The sequence below is a fragment of the Nanorana parkeri genome, unplaced genomic scaffold (genome assembly GCF_000935625.1).
Source record: "Nanorana parkeri isolate BGI_ZX_2015 unplaced genomic scaffold, ASM93562v1 scaffold744, whole genome shotgun sequence".
Lineage (NCBI taxonomy): Eukaryota > Metazoa > Chordata > Amphibia > Anura > Dicroglossidae > Nanorana > Nanorana parkeri.
Window position 1 is genome coordinate 718,893 of NW_017307012.1, and position 17,760 is coordinate 736,652.

The following is a 17,760-nucleotide window of genomic DNA, read 5'->3' on the forward strand; positions in this document are numbered from 1 at the left end:
TATATATCTATATATATATATAATCAGTTCATTATGTTAGGGCAACAGCCTGCATTTCCTCTTGGAATGGATTTTGAATCCACTGCCTGGATATATAATCAGTCCAGTCAGCTACTGGACACTAAAGTAAACCTGTACTTCAAGTTAAACTTTAAAAAAACAACAACTCCTGCCTAAGAGCAGACACTAAGCATGCTATTATCGTTTATTAGCCAGAATATCATTTCTGTGCTCCTTTCTGACTTAATTTTACTTTGCTACACAGGCCCAACTTTTCCTGACTAAGCTCCAGCAATGGCTATCCCCTTTTTCAATGGTGACAGAGGCAGCTTTCTAGGACAGAAGAATCACAGTTGGCAGGTCTAAGCTATAAAATCAGACCTCAGTAATAAAGTAAAAACTACATCACAGAGGGGCTCAAAAAAGCTTTCCCGACTAATAAAGGCAAAAGTAGGCATCTTGCGATGTCTGGTCTCAAGCTGGGTACACACGGACATATTTTTTAGCCTGCGAGGCTCACACAAAAAATATGACCAACAGCATGGATGAATGAATATCCTGTTGGGTACACTGTATTCAGATAGCGGTGACGGCCGCTGTCAGAATAACCAATCTAATTATCGACTCACTCTGTGGGAGCACCCACAGAGTGAATTTTGACTAATTCCTGCTGAACTGGCCACATTTGAATCCCTGTGTACCCAGTTTAAGACAGGACTTTTAAAAGATTAACCTGGAGTACAGGCTAATTTCACGTATTTCTTTATCTTCACATGGTTAACAATGACTGGAAGACCAATAAAGATTAACATTGCAAATATGTGCTGTCAACATATTGTTCTTTTGAATGGCTGAGCACAGAGGAAATGTGAGGCATGTTCAATGCAATAATTAAGCAGCTTATGTTAGCCATGGCTAGTACGAGACTGTCCTGCTTAACATCCTTAATAAGCACCAAGATGAATATTTACCAGGAACGATGGAACAACTATAAGAATCATCACTTGCACCATGCCCACTGACATCCTCATACGAAGCACCATCTGCAAAACAAAGAGTGATATTAAATTATACTGGATTATAATAAAAAAAGAGGTGACATCATCTGTGCATAAACATCCAAAATTTGCACTTTGCTGCCAAGAACTGTCGATGTCAGAGGATTCATTTAAATATTTGCAGGTATGTTTATGATGTTGAACGTGTTATTTTAAAGCATGATCTTGGGGAAAAAGGAAGTCTCACATGATATTATGAGTGCCTAAACCTAATATGGACCGCTCTCTCTCCTGGTGGACTTGACTAGGAGCAAAAAAATATTCCTGCTGCACATACCCTTTAATAGAAATGTCACCTGAAATACACCCCCCCTACCCCCCTCCTCCTCTTTAGCTCAATGAAAAAGACATTATATACATGAGATGATTTTGTGAAGCATGTGATCCAGACATCTGGAGTCTGCAGGGCATGCTGGGAAACTGCTGCCATGAGAGAAAGTTATTTAAGAGCATGATGAAACTTATGCCTCTTCTCATCAATTGTTATATCTGCTGAAAGGTCAGACAACAAAATTAGAAAGGAGTTTTCTTGAAAACACTGTGAGCTGTGGTCATTGTCATATTTTTTAGCATATATTATTATATGTTCTCAACAGCAAAACAGAATTCCCTGTTTTCACAACTAGATAGATGTGAGTGTGGGGTTTAGAAAAGGCTGCATCTAGGGATGCTCAGATACCAAGTACCGTACTCTGTACAGGTACAAGTACAAGTACAGATACTTTTCCAGCTCCAAGACTAGACTAGGAGAAAAATTCAAAAGTTAGGAGGCAGCTGTCATTTTTAAGGAGCACACGGAGCTCCTGGGATTTGTACATCTCTATTTTAATGCATTATTATTTTTTTTTAGAAATATATATCAGGGATGCGCCGATACCATTTTTACAAGTACAAGTACCGATACTTGCCCAAGTACTCACAGATACAAGTACTGATACATTTTTGTTTATAGTCATGTGACAGTTTTTCTAAAACAATGCAGACTAATGATTTCAGGACAGTGGTGGAGCGCCAGAGCCCGGTCCCAGCTGCAACCCTGGTAGTTCTCGTGAAAATGCCGAGTATCGGCACTAGTATCTGAACTGGTATCTGACATCCCTAGCTGCATCATATAAAAGTAAATATGATTTCTATTTCTAAGAATATTATGATTGATGTCTTAGACCTTATATCTTTTGACCTGTACCCTCATGTGCAATGATTTGGGACTGATTGTTGCTAGAAAATGTCTTAAAATATATTTTCTATCAGTGAAAATGCCGATTCCTGCCCTCACACCACGGTGCCCTTCGCTGTCAGAGCTGAGTAGCAACCACACCACTTATCATTAATGTCCTCAGGAAGACTTGTATTGCAAGGATGGGGAGGAGGTGTGTCTAAACAGGTCTGTTCCTTAAAGCCAGCACTGTCATTACGTCATTCCAGTCCTTTCTTAATAATATAATTATAAGCCTCAAAACAACATTGATGTACAGGTGGAGACTTACATTTAACCCAATTGTCATAACACATATACTGAATCATAACCCTTCCAATGTAAAATAGTTTGTGGAAGTTTTTGGACGCTTGTCATTGGTCAATAACAAGAGCACTGGGCCTACCCTATTACTGAAATCCCTATACCTTGCGTAGGCTCAGTTAAACCCTATAACACCACAAAGAGATGCAATAATGCAATAGAAGCAGTAAATAACTATTGACACTCTAGTAGGGTTGCAAAAAGTGTGTTAGTTGATTAGAAACAGATTAGTGTATTAGTAAAATAACCTAAATCCCATAAAGTACTGACAAACAGAGCACATCTAAATAAAAATTGCACTGCGTATACCTTTACTTTTAGGTATCTGCTTGGTTCTGAAGCTCCTAGCTTGGTTGACTGTTGAAAAGTTGATGGCGGTTGTGGAGAAGGCCATAGTTCCCAAATCTTTCCTTCTTTTGCCCGTGGGAATTTCATCAGGACCCTCCAGATTTTCAGCACTACCTGTCCACTGTCCACCTGCCAGGACCATGGACTGGACCAGGTCATTCATGGCTGGGATGCAAATGAAAGCAAATGAATCAGCATGATACCGTGAGCCATCTGTAGCCAGCTTTGGTTCTCTGACAGCCCTACAAGCATTAGAAAGCTCACTGCGGGTCACAACAGCTACCAAGTTCACAAAGCCATTTCAGTTATGACATGCATTCAGTGGACAATGATGAAAGCAAGTGGACATGTACAGCAAATGTGGCATTTGTACATTACTCATAAAGCCTTTAGAATATCCTCACCATGCTATAGCAGCAGTGATGAGCAGCATAGCTTGCTAACAAGTTATGTTGCTTAAGAATGACCAAATGGTATGAAATGGTGAAATAAGCAGTACAGCGAATGGTTAAAGTGCACCTGTTGTCTACACAATAAGCTGGCAGCCATTTTGTAGAATAAACACAGAATCAACCCCTGAGTTGACTGGGAGACAAAATGTGATGCCCTAGTAACAAAAGTAGTGCCCAGAAAATGAACGGGTTGCAATGTCATCAATATCGGACCACAGAGATGCCACCTCCACCATTCTAAGACAACATGTACACTTAACTGCATTTTTATTGTTACAGGGGAGATAGAAGCCATTCCTAAATCTCAATGCCATTCAGATTTTCTGTCAGCGGTGTTGGACAGGTCTATGGCCAGTGCAGGTTACTGCGTTTTGCAAAACCCTAAACAATTAATATTTTAAGATGGCACTTGGAGAAAAAAGCATCAGTTTTTTAATATACCTTGTAGTAAATTAAGAAGTGCCATTTCATAAAGACAACTGGATATACTGTTTGAAGGATTACTAAATTCAAGAACAAAAAAAAATGAAGCATGAAGCAGCTTACCACTTCATAAATGTGGTAGCTGTGTTATTTTTCTGGCTAAAAACATTTTCAGCAAGCACAGAAAAAAACCTGCTGATCTTGCCAGAAATGACATGTCCGTGAGCTGAACTGGGAGCAAAAAATAAATCTTATATTCTATAAACTACTGATCTCTCCATCCTCAATGTAAAGGCAGATGAACAAAGGCAGACATGTTGAAGCCTGGCCTAGCTGACAGCCATGACTTCTTCCATATATACAGTGGAGAACTGAGCACCAGGAAATGTAGTATTCGCAGGACCACCAGGTGAAAAGAAAAAAAAAACTAATGCAGCTACCTCATTAAAAGACTGGTAAGCTGCAACATATTAAATTGTTGTTTTTGGGTTTAGATATGCTTTAACTGGACAATTGTTTGGTGCAGCCATTTCAAGTCCTGGACAAATTCACAAAACCTCAGCTTGTTTAATCTCTACATTCTCTTTTTGCTGCACTGAGTTGTGTTAAGGGCATCTGTACCTGAGCACTTCAATGCTGATGTTATAGTATATACCGATTTTGGTACAGTCACACTGTTCACCTTTATCTATAGTCCTTTTTTGCAATCTGTGTTATCTGTTCAACGTATAATACAATAGGGCAGATGTTGTATTGCTAACAATTATCAGTAAACCTGTACTGTGGAATAATTGCTAAGGGGAATAAAACACACACTAGCTCATTCACATGTTAGGCTAAATACAGTGGGTTATGTTCAAAGAGTAGTTACCCACAGCTGCTGGTTCAATGGTCAGTCAATGATTACAGCTCAGCTTCAGCCCCAACTTTATTTTTCTTTTGGACAGAGTGATGTAAGGTAAAAGCTTCTGTCAAATTTAAAGTATATGTAAACCCACGTGTAGTTTCAAAAGTCATTTTCAATATTTTAAAATCTGAGTTTTTGTTAGAATGATCCCTAGTGATCCTGCCAAGAATGTGCTTTTTCAGGGACTTCTTGTTACCGGGTCACAACACTCTGGCCCTGTCTCACAATTGTGCTCCTGCATTGTCACCCCGTCACATGCACTTTTGCATGTCACATTATACAGGCATGGTCCACTGTTGTAAACATGAGGAAACCTGCCCTGAGGAATGCCATGCAGCAGTTCCTGTTTATTTGAAGGGTGACAGACAGGAAGTGACGAGTTACCTCCCCAACAGGGTAAAGGCGGAAATAAAAACACATTTTATAGTAGAATGATGGAAGTTTAGAACCTCTGTCCTTGCTCTCTGCATCCACGTGGGCAATTTCTCTTTACATTACGGTTCATTTATTAAAGTTCTGCGCAGCTTGTAGTTGAGCTGATGCTATTTACGTGGCATTAGCATCCCTAAATGGCACTGAAAAGTATAGGAATTTCCTATACTGTAAGCACCATCTAGGGTTGCTTTTGCCGTGCAAACGGAATCCATCTGGCTATATGCCAGGGGGAACTTTTATAACTGAACTCCTTAGTGTCCATGAGACATGTATCAGAAGAGAAATAGAAGTAAAATCTCCTTTGCGCACACAAATAGCATTTAAAACCTAAAAAAGAGGTAGAAGAAAGAGTGCTAAAAGCATGCATATAAATAAATAAGCCAATGCCTTATGGGGGTTAGGCTGCACTGCCTTCATCAGGATTCTGAAATGCTGTACAATCTGAAAAGATGGAGCTCTGAATAGATCAGAATTCTAAAAAGATAGTTATCTGTGATCCCTGTTGGGAAAAAAAACCACAGGAAATATGAAGGCTTTTATAAAATGTAAAATGGGACAGAGGTTCTAAACCTTCCTCACTTGGTTCAAACACCATAAACGTTTTGGCTGGCATTAAACTTTTATTCTCTTGCTGTGAGGTGCTGCATTTTGCCTTAAGCTTTCAACTCTTGCTGGAACCACCTGTCAATTTAGGCAAATCCTAGTATATTTCCCCTTCAAACGCCCTATCCAATGGCAACAGGACTTGCAGCTTGCATGTTAGGGAAAACAGCACAGCCCGGGGTAAGCTTAGTGAGGTATTAGTGATGGAAGCCAAGAACAGCTAGCTGAACTGGTTGAATGTCTTACACACAGAGCGGCGGTAGAGGGCCTTCATTTTGTCTTTATCCTTCGGTCGGTTCCTCATAAAAGGCAGTCTTTTCAGTGCTTATGTCACAGCATGGGAAGAAAGAAAAAAATCAAAAAACAAGAAACCAGGGGGAAAAAATAATAGAAATGAAAAGAGGAAGAGGGAGGAGAAGAACACATGGAAGAAGTTAAATGCTGAAACGAAAAGACAGAAATGAGCATGTACCAATCTCAATTTAGCATGCACTACTACAAAAGACAGGCTAACACCAGTGCATAATGGGTATGGCAGGTGACACAATTTTTGAATACATTCTGTGATCGCTGGAAAAATGTTTTAATAAAAGAAAACATTTTTCCAAAACTGTATATGATCTAAAGTATTACATATTTAAAATAAGTGCTTTATAGACAGGGTAGAGGGTACGGGTTATGACCTCTGGTATGTGTGTGATCTATGGATTAAATCAGAATTTAAAGTGAAGCTATTGTGCATATTCTGTAAGTTCTACTGATGAGGTACCTGTTGTAATATCATTTCAGAATCTATTTTCATAAAAAATTTCCTTGTGTGCCCTTCAGGGAAATGATGCCTTGTTTTCTGTGTGGCCACAGAGAGAGGAAGTGAACAGAATCTCCCCAATGGGGTCATAGAGAGCAATAAAAACAAAGGGTTAGATCATCTGGAAATTTTGTATTGCTTTTGGGTTCCCAATTGGAAGAATCTCTTGCGTGGGCACCAGGACAGGAAGAGGAAATCTACTCAGTGGGGAACAATATGTCACCAGCAACTGAATTACCCTTGTGTCATGGCCCAAAGAGATAATGAAGCTTGTAACAAGAGAAATGTCATGAAACAAACTGTGTGTTAAATTGCATATTTTATATTTCTTGTGTAGGCCTTTAAAAAACGTAGAAATTAGGAAGTACATGTTTTCTATTTAAATGTCATATGACATGACCAGACCTGAGGATCTATGGGATAAATGACCAGTGAAATGTGGAAACAGAATCTCTCCAAATGATTGGTGAATGAAGAACAGATGGAGGCCAGACCGAGACGGATCACACACAAACAAGGAAAGAGTGCAGGAAAAGACAGATGTGAAAATCTGGAGCATCTGGATTTCCTATGACCTCCTCAAAATGATGAGGAGAATGAATATATATATATATATATATACACACACATACATACATATATACACATACTGTACATACATACACACACAAACACATACATATACACGTGATGAGAAATCTTAATCATGATGAATGTGTCCATAAGTTTTCAAGGGATCCAAGCTTAATTTAAAAGGGAAAGTCCACCCAAAACACATATCTGCTTTGAAATGTGGCAGTGAGGCCTTTGCACCTGAATTGATAAGCATGGCCACTTGCCATGATTGTCATGTGTGGGTCTCCCTCCAGTTCTCAGACCACACAGCTTGGATTATCAGAGCCAATAACACAGTAAGAAAGACGTCACCACCAAAAGCCACTGTGAAATACAGGAAGACTGTGGGTGGGTCAGCCTGCGAGAATTCACACATAAAAGAAATACTGGTTTGGGTAGACAAATCCTTTAAAAGGTGGTATTTTTGAGGCAGTGCAAAGAGTAGTGGTGATTTTTTAATAATTGTTTATTAGTCACATCAGCTAAGGTGTACTTTCTGATTGGAAGCTGCCCTCTTGACATTACAACTGTTCTGTGTACTGCTGTATTGAATAAAGTTGCATGGGTTAAGGGGCCTTGCCTCTAGGGCATCAGACATGAATTAATCTTTTAGAGGGATTTGGCAAGAGGTACTGCAAACTAGAAAGTAGATTATACCTACAATCAGAGAGTCCCAAAACAGATTCTGGAATCTCACACAAGTTCCAAGACCACTAAAGGAACCAAAACGTGTTTAGCTTTTTTTGCCTCAGCTTCAGTCCCAAAATCACATTTATTTTAATAAAGTTTAAAAAAAGCCCAGCAGTTATATGTCCCCTAATGGCCCTGTAACAGCTGTCAGGGCATAAGAGGGCAGCAACTGGCAAATTTACCCTCACAAATAGGCTTCACGAAAGTAGATAAACGCTGTAAGTAAATTTAGTGACACCATATAGGTTTTCTTGGGTAGTTGTATCCATTCTCCAATATTTTGGTTTCGCTGAAGTTCTCCTACATTTTAATTTTGTTCTTCACATCATCAATAGCCCTGAAAACACTGCTTTGGTGTTACTAGCCTCCATATTTAGTAGCTTTAAAAGGAGAACTATGACATGAGTGATTTCCACTCACCTCATAGTTCTAAGCCGACCTGTGACAATGAGACTGTCACAGGTCGGCTCAGTAGATCGGGAGGTGAGAGAACACATACTGGGTTCCCTCACCTCTCGATCCTGTCACGGCTCTCTGCCGTGACAGGGGGAGGGGCTGGATTCCCCTCTCCCCGCTCCGATCTGCCAGCGCTGACTGGCGGAACGGACGGGGGAGGGGGCGGGTACAGCTGGCTCTGCCTCTAGATAGGCAGAGCCAGCTGTCACTCACGCAGCTGGGCGGATCCCGTCATCTAAGTTGGGATCCGCTCCAAGTGCGGCGTCTCAGTATACCGCGAGCTGTAGCTCGCGGTATACTGAGCTTAGGGTAACAGGAGGACGCTAGTTTGTGTCCTCCCATTACCCTAAGGAGAACTATGGGGAAAAACACTGACCCCATAGTTTTCCTTTAAGGCTCCATTCACACATAGCGTTTTTGTTTTCCACATGGTTTTCTGCGCGGCACGCAACTGTGCAAATCTTAACATGCACACGGATTACGCACATATGTGGCTTCTACTATAGCCGTAACATGTGGAATCAGCCCAGAATATCGCGCTTGGACTTTTTTGCACGATGTGCGTTTTCGTGCCGTACAGGTGTGAACCAGATACATTGACATATATTAGTTTTTGTGTTTAATTTGTGATCAGAGCCTTACTTATCAAAATGCTTACATAGAAATAATATATTCAGCCCCACTGAATCCAACAGGAACATACTGTAAAAATAAGAAAGTACAAATTCCTAAATAAAAAAAAACTGGAACAGTTCCTACTGGAATGCTACAGCTCGCGGTATACTGAGCTTAGGGTAACAGGAGGACGCTAGTTTGTGTCCTCCCGTTACCCCAAGGAGAACTATGGGGAAAACACTGACCCCATAGTTCTCCTTTAATATGAAACAATATTAAATCGAGATCACATGTGCTATGGGACAGTCAACCAAACATGGCATCCATGCTTAAAGTGACATTAAACCCTCAGATTTCTTAACATAAACCAATACTGTAATGTGCGCCTTACTGTAATCCATGGTTGTTTCCTTTCTCTTTGCTGCTTTTCATTTTAAATCCTCATGTCTTCTCATGCTTGGTGAGAACTTCCCTTTTCAGCTCAGGGCCTCTTCCTGTAGTGCTGGCTCAGGTTACAAGCCTATACACAGACACCATGTATCTATTCCTCAGACAAGGCAGTCTGCTGCAAAACAGAAGTTCTGCCCAGCATGAGAAGAGATACAGATTTAAAAGGAAGAACAGAAAAGAGAAGGGAAACAACCATGGATTACAGTACGGCACACATTACAGTATTGTTTTATGTTAAAAAAATATGAGGGTTTAATGTCACTTTAAGATGTAAGGGCATGGAAGAAGAAAAGGCTATCTGACATGGAGAGTCAAGGGCAACCACAGAGACCAAACTTCTATCCACAGACACCAGTGAAGTTAAAAATAATAATAAAAAGAAGGGCTAGGAGGAAATTTTCACGTTGAGAACTTATTAGTCAGTAACAAGGGGCAAGAAAATGATAGATAGTAAATCTCTGAAGGTGGAAATTATTTTTTATGTTCTTAAATTTAAAAAACGTTCAGATATATTTATATTTTATAAAGAGTGCTGCTGATGGGTAATGGTTGGCTAACACTAATCTTGTACGTAGGAGAGCCACTCATTGGATGCACAACATACACAAACAATAGGTTACAGAAACATCAGCTGAAAATGCCGTATGGGTACATTGCAGACTTTTCCACATAGAAAGATGAAATAACCTAACATTCAAAATGTGAAAAACTGTTTAGTGTTACATTTTACAATTTGTAAACCCGTACACAAAAAAGACACAACAACAACAACAACAACTGTAGAGGTGTAATACATGTGTACTATGCACTCAGCTATACTGAGCCATCATTCTTTCTTAACAAACAACAAATTTTATAGAAATTTTTTTAAACTTGGCAAATTCACAAAGATACTTCAATGGGCTCTCATCCAGTGTTCCAATATATCTAAATATACCAGCAGAAGTAAATTGATGAGGATGGAAAGTCAGTACAAAGAACAACATGCTTTTATTCTCAACTCTGCCTACTTTTCCCACCACCAATGTTTTAAATCTTTGCTCCCCTTAAGAACTATGCCAGGCAAAGAAACTTCAGCATCTTACCCACATAAGGGTGTGCCAGATGCCTGGTTCTACCCACCGGGCACTATGTTACTACTGTGTCCTGTAGTGACTCATGGGTGTAAACTCAAATGAGCAAAGATCAGAGGCTCAGGCAGCAGAACAGGTAAGTATTAGTCCTTTTCTTTCGCAGGTAACTTTTTTTTAATGTGGCAATGTTGTTGCTTAAAGTAAAACACCAAACAACCTTTTTCCTTTTTGGATAGATTGGTAAACTATTAGAACCCCTGTCAGGGTTTCACTGCTTTTTGTGTTCTCTGTTGAGGAGAATTTTCTTCTTACTTTCTGTTCCAGGTCACAGAGAGAGGAAGTGACAGGAAATGTCTTCAACAGGGACAGAAAAAGCAAAATAAACAACTATAATAATTGTATAATATTGTTGGGAAGGGTTAGCATGTATATCAGGTGGTTATTGCTGTTTGCATCCTTATTTCCTAAATGCCCATCACTTGCTGTCCCAGTGACAGTGGTCACCTTGGCAGGAAGTGAGGCAATATGCCCAGTAGGATCCAGACAGCAATAACAATTTTTTAGCGGTTCTAGCCACATTGCTTTAAACCAATACTATAATAACATGAATTCTGAAGGCATGGATGGTGCTGTACTAAATCTGTCATAAAGATTTCTCACACCATCCCCTGTCATTGGGCATGCAAAGGTAAATTATAGAGGTATGCTAATTCCATATAAGAACATCAGCCTCCAAGCTGTATTAAATAGGCTGACTTATCAGGGTCCTTTATCATAGAAATGTAGGAATGCCAGATTGTGTAATTGTGCCATTATAAGTATCCACCATAAGTAAGGCATGTTAAAAGGCTTTCTGACTTCCTGTTCTAACTGATAGTATATGTCAAGGACCTTACCATGTTGAAGCAAGCCCACTGCCTACAGACACAGGAAGCAACCATTTTCACAAAAGGCCAGGCCATTGTTTTATTAGCAGTCACTGATTCATTGGGTAGAAAGTTCACTATTATTATAGCAACTATGGAAAATAAGTTTGTTTGATCTCATGGTCACTGGCTGAGCATACAAAATGGCTGTTTCCACAGCATGCAAGCAGGAAGAATGCTTAAAAAACATCTATAGGCCACATTAACACTACATAAACAGATTACATTATAAGAACATTTAGAATTAGAGAGTTTTAGAAAGACATTTAAAGATATGTACTAACAGTATATGAAATCATATAAACATGGATTCAGGCAGTATACATCAGTTACTTGAAATCAAAAAATAACATAGCTGGGACATTGTTATAAATATGAGCCTATTTCATAAAATGGTGCAATTAACCAATTAAAAGCAGTCAACTAAAATTGGGCATTATGAACTAGAGTACAATACTGGCCATTATACCAAAAAAGGCAAGAAAATATTTTAGATAGAATCATTAAAAATACTCACTGCTGCTTTTTTTGGCCCCAAGTGGATGCCCCTCCTCAAGTGAATTTGAACCTATAGATGAGCTATCTTGGCTGTCCTGGGGAGGTAACTGCAGAAACCCTTCACTGGATTCCGATCGGGAAGGCGTGAGTGTAAGAGACCTTAGGCGGTCACGGTTGACATCTTTCTTGGACTTGATCAGCTTCCTCATCTTTAAAGTTATCCAGTTTCCTCTCCTTGAAGGTTAAGAATTTTACTTTTTACATATGCAAAATAGCAATGATCTTTACAAGTCATGTTCTGATTTTTCTTGATTATAGCAACTTGACACATTCTTGACAGCAGGCCTATACTCTAACCCCTTGGTTCTCAACTGGTGAGTCGTGACCCAAAAGTGGGTCACGACCCTGTGTTCAATGGGTCCCCCGTCTGCCTTCCACTTTTCTAGGTGAGAGGCTCCTCAGCCTCCCCCTAGCACAGCACTGTCAGTTCTTGCGCCAAACAGCCATTGAGAATATGCTACCCGGTGCCGAATGTCAGCTTGAGGTGGGGTTATGGTCTCGAGGGAGCTCCATCCATACGTGCATTGCTTTACAGCACCCTTGCATGTCCTGTAGAGGTGCCTGGACCAGGGGGGTGTCGCATTCTGGTTCCTGGCACCTCTACAGGTAATGCACATATGTATGGCGCTCCGTCACAGCACATTCTGGTGTGGGAGTGCATTGCCATTCATTTGAATGGCATCGTAAGTGCACCTCCCACCCACAGTTCTATTGCTCGCATCAGAACATGCGGTACCACATGCCATGCGTTCCATTGCAGTGTGACTTGGGTCGCGACTTAATGACCAAGGACAAAGGTGGGTCCTGAGGTTACACAGGTTGAGAACCACTGCTCTAACCTATACGCTAAAACACCCCTCTCTTTACTAATTGTAAAAGGACAGATTAAACACTTAACTATACAAAAATTACAGTTGCTTTACTCACAGTTTTATGATCAAATACTAAGCAATGGTCACAGTGCTTCAGCCAAGGGGGGATAACCAGAACAGCTGATTGGCCAGCTTTACTTAAATGCAAGTTCATTAACCACTTTGGCTTTCATCAAATTACTAATGCTTTTATATCTGATCATGCGTCTGCACTAGAAACATCTTGGATCCTACCGCAGTGGTTTCTTTAGAAAAAGGTAGGTATTCCAAATGGTCTTTTACCTAATATACATTCACTAGTAACAGACCAGTATATTCATATATGGTTTGACATCCAGTGTTCTGCTGTTTACCTTCTTGGAGGCGATGGCTCATAGAACTTGTACTGATCCATTATCTTTTCTTCTAGTTTTTCTTTTTGTCGTCTGAGTTCATTTAACCTGTCCCTGTAAGATAGAAACGTGGATAGTTTAAGAAATAGCATCACAAAATAAACACATTAAACATTTCTTGACCTATAAAGTGTTACATTTCAATAGATTTCTTTGTTCATCAGCAGGGATGGCCTAATATACATCTGAGAAACATGAAAAAAGAGATGAGCTTAAAACATTTAGTATACATCCATCTTTGTGTGGCCATGGAATATGATACTGCCTGAGGATTGATGGATCATGACTAAGTTGTGTGTAAGAGAAAGTGTTGCTCTTAAACATAGAAAACTTTAGATAACTTGTTACAATCTATACATATACTCTCCCTTACATTGTGATAAGATCCAATTATGCTGTATATAAAAACTGGGAGTGGCTGAGCATATAAAACACCAGTGCACATGTGCCAAGGTAAATATTTGATCTCAACAAGGAATATATTTTCTTACATGTACTGTCTTTGTTCAATCTGAAAAAGATCTTTGCTCTCCATACTCTGGTCCAGCAACGTTTTGTTCAGCAACATTAATGTCTGTATCTGGTCTGTCAAATGTCTATTCTCTTCTTCCAAGTTCCCTTTTACTTGCCCTAAAAGCTAGGGGGGAAAAGAATATTGCTATAATATACAAAAACAATGCACAAGTCCAGTAACATTGACACCATTAGTAAAAGAAGCTTGTTTGAAGTCACTTTGCAAGGGATATACCCTAATTAGGAACACTTATGTATCCTTTGGATAAAGAAAATAAATACTGTTTTAATGGCTTTCATCCCAACCGCCCGATTTGGGAGAGTTAAGAGTCCTTTTGTACTTACCAAATGTTTTTGAGCAAATTACAGTTCAAATGCCATAAAGAGTCCCACACTAACATCTTATTTTCCACATTTGGTCCAAATATTTTGTTTCAGAGCTTCCACATGTCCAACTTCAAGACATTATGAACCTTTTTTCAGTACATTACATGGAACAAAACAAAAGCTAAAAAAGTCACCTTGGGCAGACTGAACATTCTGTAATCTACAAAGACGTCTGATATACAGTGTAAAGTCTTACCAGCACCCCCAAGCACCATGGAAACCCTCTGGGAGTGCTCAGTGATGGGGATAAGTGAGGTAATCCATTGGTCTTCAACCATGATTTCAGTGGCATTCCCAGTGACACTGTTTTGTTCTGTTTTGCTTTATGTACTGTTTCAGTCTGTTCACCTACCATTTCCTCTATGCCTATGGATGACTCTAACTAGGATAATGTACACTATAAGTACTATTACATTTTTTAGGCTGAAACTCTTACATTCTTGGTTGATGACAAACCTGCATAAAATGAGCTGTACAACAAACAGCAAATGATCTATTGGACAGATGTTTAGCAGAAAAAAATGGTTTGCCTTGTATGTTCCTTTGTATACCTACTTGTGTAGAACTGGTTCTACGATATGCACATATAACAACTCTATTGTGTTCTGCACTGTATAGATGTAGTGCCATGTATCCTTTTACTGATGCCAACTCTAAATCTCCTTTATTGTTAATTTGCCATTTTAGTTATATGCCATTTAACAAAGGAAAACCAAAAAAAGACGTTTTGTCAATTGCACTACAGCAACAGTTGCAGGAGGCAGCTTGCACCTGTTTAGAGACAACATATATATAAAAAGTGTGTATGGGAAATCTACAGTTAGGTACAAACCAAAGACATCAGCCAGTGAATTGTTGGTAAATGTATCTATAATATTCTCAATCAAAACTTCCTCCAGAGTTACATTGTGAATTGTTGACTTCAACCAAGTTGCCTGTCCTTTCATAGAAATCAAAGATACTCAAAGCTCACCTCACATTGGTTATTTAGTTTTGTGGATTCGATATCCAACTTTTGAAACTCCTCCTTTAGTTTGGAAAAGTCCACTTCTAATCGGGTCTGCTCCAATTTTCCATTGTTTAGCAAACTTTTCAGATTTTTATGGTCACTTTGCAGGCTTTCATTCTCCCGTAACAGTTGTCTGTATGTGTGGTTAAGTCTGAACAGAGTAGAAATAAATAAATTTACGACATAATTTTAAAAAAAAAGCACGGTGGAAGGGGAAATAAATATGGTTCAATCAGGATGTCCCATTGGTAGTATTTGATTCTTCATACTGTAGTGGTCAGCTGTTCTCTATGCCCCTTTCACTGCTCCTTGTAATTTTGAAACACAATGTCTAAATTTTCACTACAAGAACTATACTGTACAGTTTGCAATAGGACTCAAGGATTCATTGATTAGCAGGCAGAGCAAGGGGAACTGGGTTAATGGGTAAAGGCTGAACATTTTGGAAAACAATAGGCCTCCACTTAACAAAACACACAAAGTCCTTACCAACACCCCATAGGAATAGTAACAATTATATCACAAAATAAAAATGTTACTCCTGCAGCAAGTTAAACATTATCTCTAAATATTAAAAAAAGAAGTCATCCCTAGCCACCATTTTGTTCTACTGTTCCTATTAACATCAGTCTCCACTTAGCAGCATTGCTTGGCAGCCAGAACAACAGAACGCACATTTAGAGGAGGGGTGCACATTACACAGACACCAAATATCTTGACTTTCAAAGAAAAGCAAAAAGTGGGATCAGCCTCATTTTGGTTGAAATAATAAATGAAAGTTCCCCGTTTCTTTACAATGCTACAATAAAGAACACTGGAAAAATATAAACAAATTACATTTTGAAGTAAACTTGCACTATGAGAATGTGTAGGCTGCCCTTGCTGACGTTTTTAAATGCAAGTTGCCTGGCTGTCATGGCAGGGGCATCAATACTTTCTAAAAACACTGATCTGGAAGACTGAAGGTCGGGAGTTTGACTTATTTGAAGGCAGGTTCAGTGACTCAAAGCCAGAGACAGGCAGGGCAGAAATGCCATCCTCCAAATTAGTCCCAATACAGGTTTACTTTAACTTCCACTAAATGTAGCAGCTGTAAGCCAGAAATATTTGGAATATTTTTTAGTTTAGAAACTGTCTGAATCCAAGACTAATATATGTATTTCTGACTTTCCGGGTATTTTAGGATGTTTGTTTTCCTACAAATACTTTAGGTGAAAAAAAATGTTTCTTCATATTATCAATCTCTACAGTGTGTAATAGTAAAATATAATTGCAATGTAGCATCTAACAAATCTGAAAAGCTGCAGGGGTGGGGAGGTAGAACATGTCATATTTCAGCCCCCTGATCCTCTAGGAAGCTAGATGACCCCTTAAGGAGTACTGTCTTTGGTTTATTTTGTATGGATTTCTAAAAATCAGGGCTCATAATTTATACAGCATTACTCTGTAGATGAAGCATTCAGCTCTTAGCTAACATTAAGGAGTTCGGTTTGCATTCCATATCTCATTTTTCAAAATCTAACACTTTTTTTCCAGCACAGGTTGGATCCATTCTTTGTGATGATGGTGGGGATCACTCATGTTTACCCTGAACCAACTTTTATCTTCAAACAGCCCCGAGCACAGCTTGGCACAATGAGGGGTACATAGACAAAAATAGGCTGAAAATTGCAGCATGGGTGTATTGCATTATGAACTGCATTAAAACAGCACTAGAAAGAGGACACAGAGAGTCCCTCTTCTATCCTTCTAGTCCTTTTTTTAAAATGGATTTTTAAGGAAAAACTGAATGCTGTGCCGAAGATTTCCTGCAATATACATCTTCCTTTATGGAAGATAAATGTAATCTACAGCATTCTCATTCAAAGCGGTTTCTTAATTAATATTTGACCAGGTTTACTACCCAACCATGGGCGCTTCTTAAATTGAAGTCACAGGTCTTTCGCACTATTTTCAGGTGTTATTACACATAGGATTAACGCAATATGAACACATGATGTCCCACTGAATGGGACTATAGAAGATGATGTCACATGCTCACTCCTGCAGACAGTGTTGCCCTGGCAACAAGTGGAATCCTGTCCCTTGCAAGGGGTCAGCTGGAAAAAAGAATTTAAATTATGTTGGGGGGTAGATGGTGTCGATTGTTCGTGAAATCTTTGAACATATCACATGTGATGGTTACTACATTGCAACTCTGCATTTATAGCTCTCTAAACTGAAGTGTATGTGTGAGTGGTGGAAACAAAAATCTTCCTTGAACATCTGTTATCAAATGAATCGAAACATTAAAAGAAGCCGGGGAACAAGATGTTAAGAGTTATCAAGAAATAAAAGCTGACAAGCGTATAGATATGACACATCATGGGGAAATTCTGTAATTCCACACTATTTCTTTAGTTGCATAAAGGACATGAAGTGAGAAGAAATCTAAGAAATGTGGACATAGACCACAATAAAACCCAAACAGAGGTTCTAATCCTTCCCCACTCTGTCCAAAACCAGAAAACAATTACAACCATATATCTCAGCTTTCTGTATTGTCCATAGCAACCAAATTCCAACTGTTACTTTTTTGTCAAGGTAATGGCAGACATTAAATTTGTGCCTATTGACTTTTGTACACTGAACTGCGGGGCCATCTAAAGTCT

At 39.3% G+C, this 17,760-nt stretch overlaps 1 protein-coding gene across 2 annotated transcripts in view; it reads right to left on the reverse strand.

The window, feature by feature from the left end:
- The window catches only part of CCDC88A (coiled-coil domain containing 88A), a 134,396-nt gene that overhangs the window by 16,461 nt on the left and 100,175 nt on the right, over window positions 1-17,760 (reverse strand). The window contains exons 22-28 of one of the 2 annotated variants that reach the window (XM_018564339.1): window positions 15,074-15,260; window positions 13,692-13,837; window positions 13,162-13,254; window positions 11,896-12,110; window positions 5,992-6,069; window positions 2,887-3,090; window positions 972-1,043 (exon numbers count right to left, since the gene is read on the reverse strand). In XM_018564339.1, the coding sequence (XP_018419841.1) occupies window positions 972-1,043; window positions 2,887-3,090; window positions 5,992-6,069; window positions 11,896-12,110; window positions 13,162-13,254; window positions 13,692-13,837; window positions 15,074-15,260 (995 nt within the window). The remainder of the gene's footprint in view (window positions 1-971; window positions 1,044-2,886; window positions 3,091-5,991; window positions 6,070-11,895; window positions 12,111-13,161; window positions 13,255-13,691; window positions 13,838-15,073; window positions 15,261-17,760) is intronic. The other variant, XM_018564337.1, reaches the window with a different exon arrangement.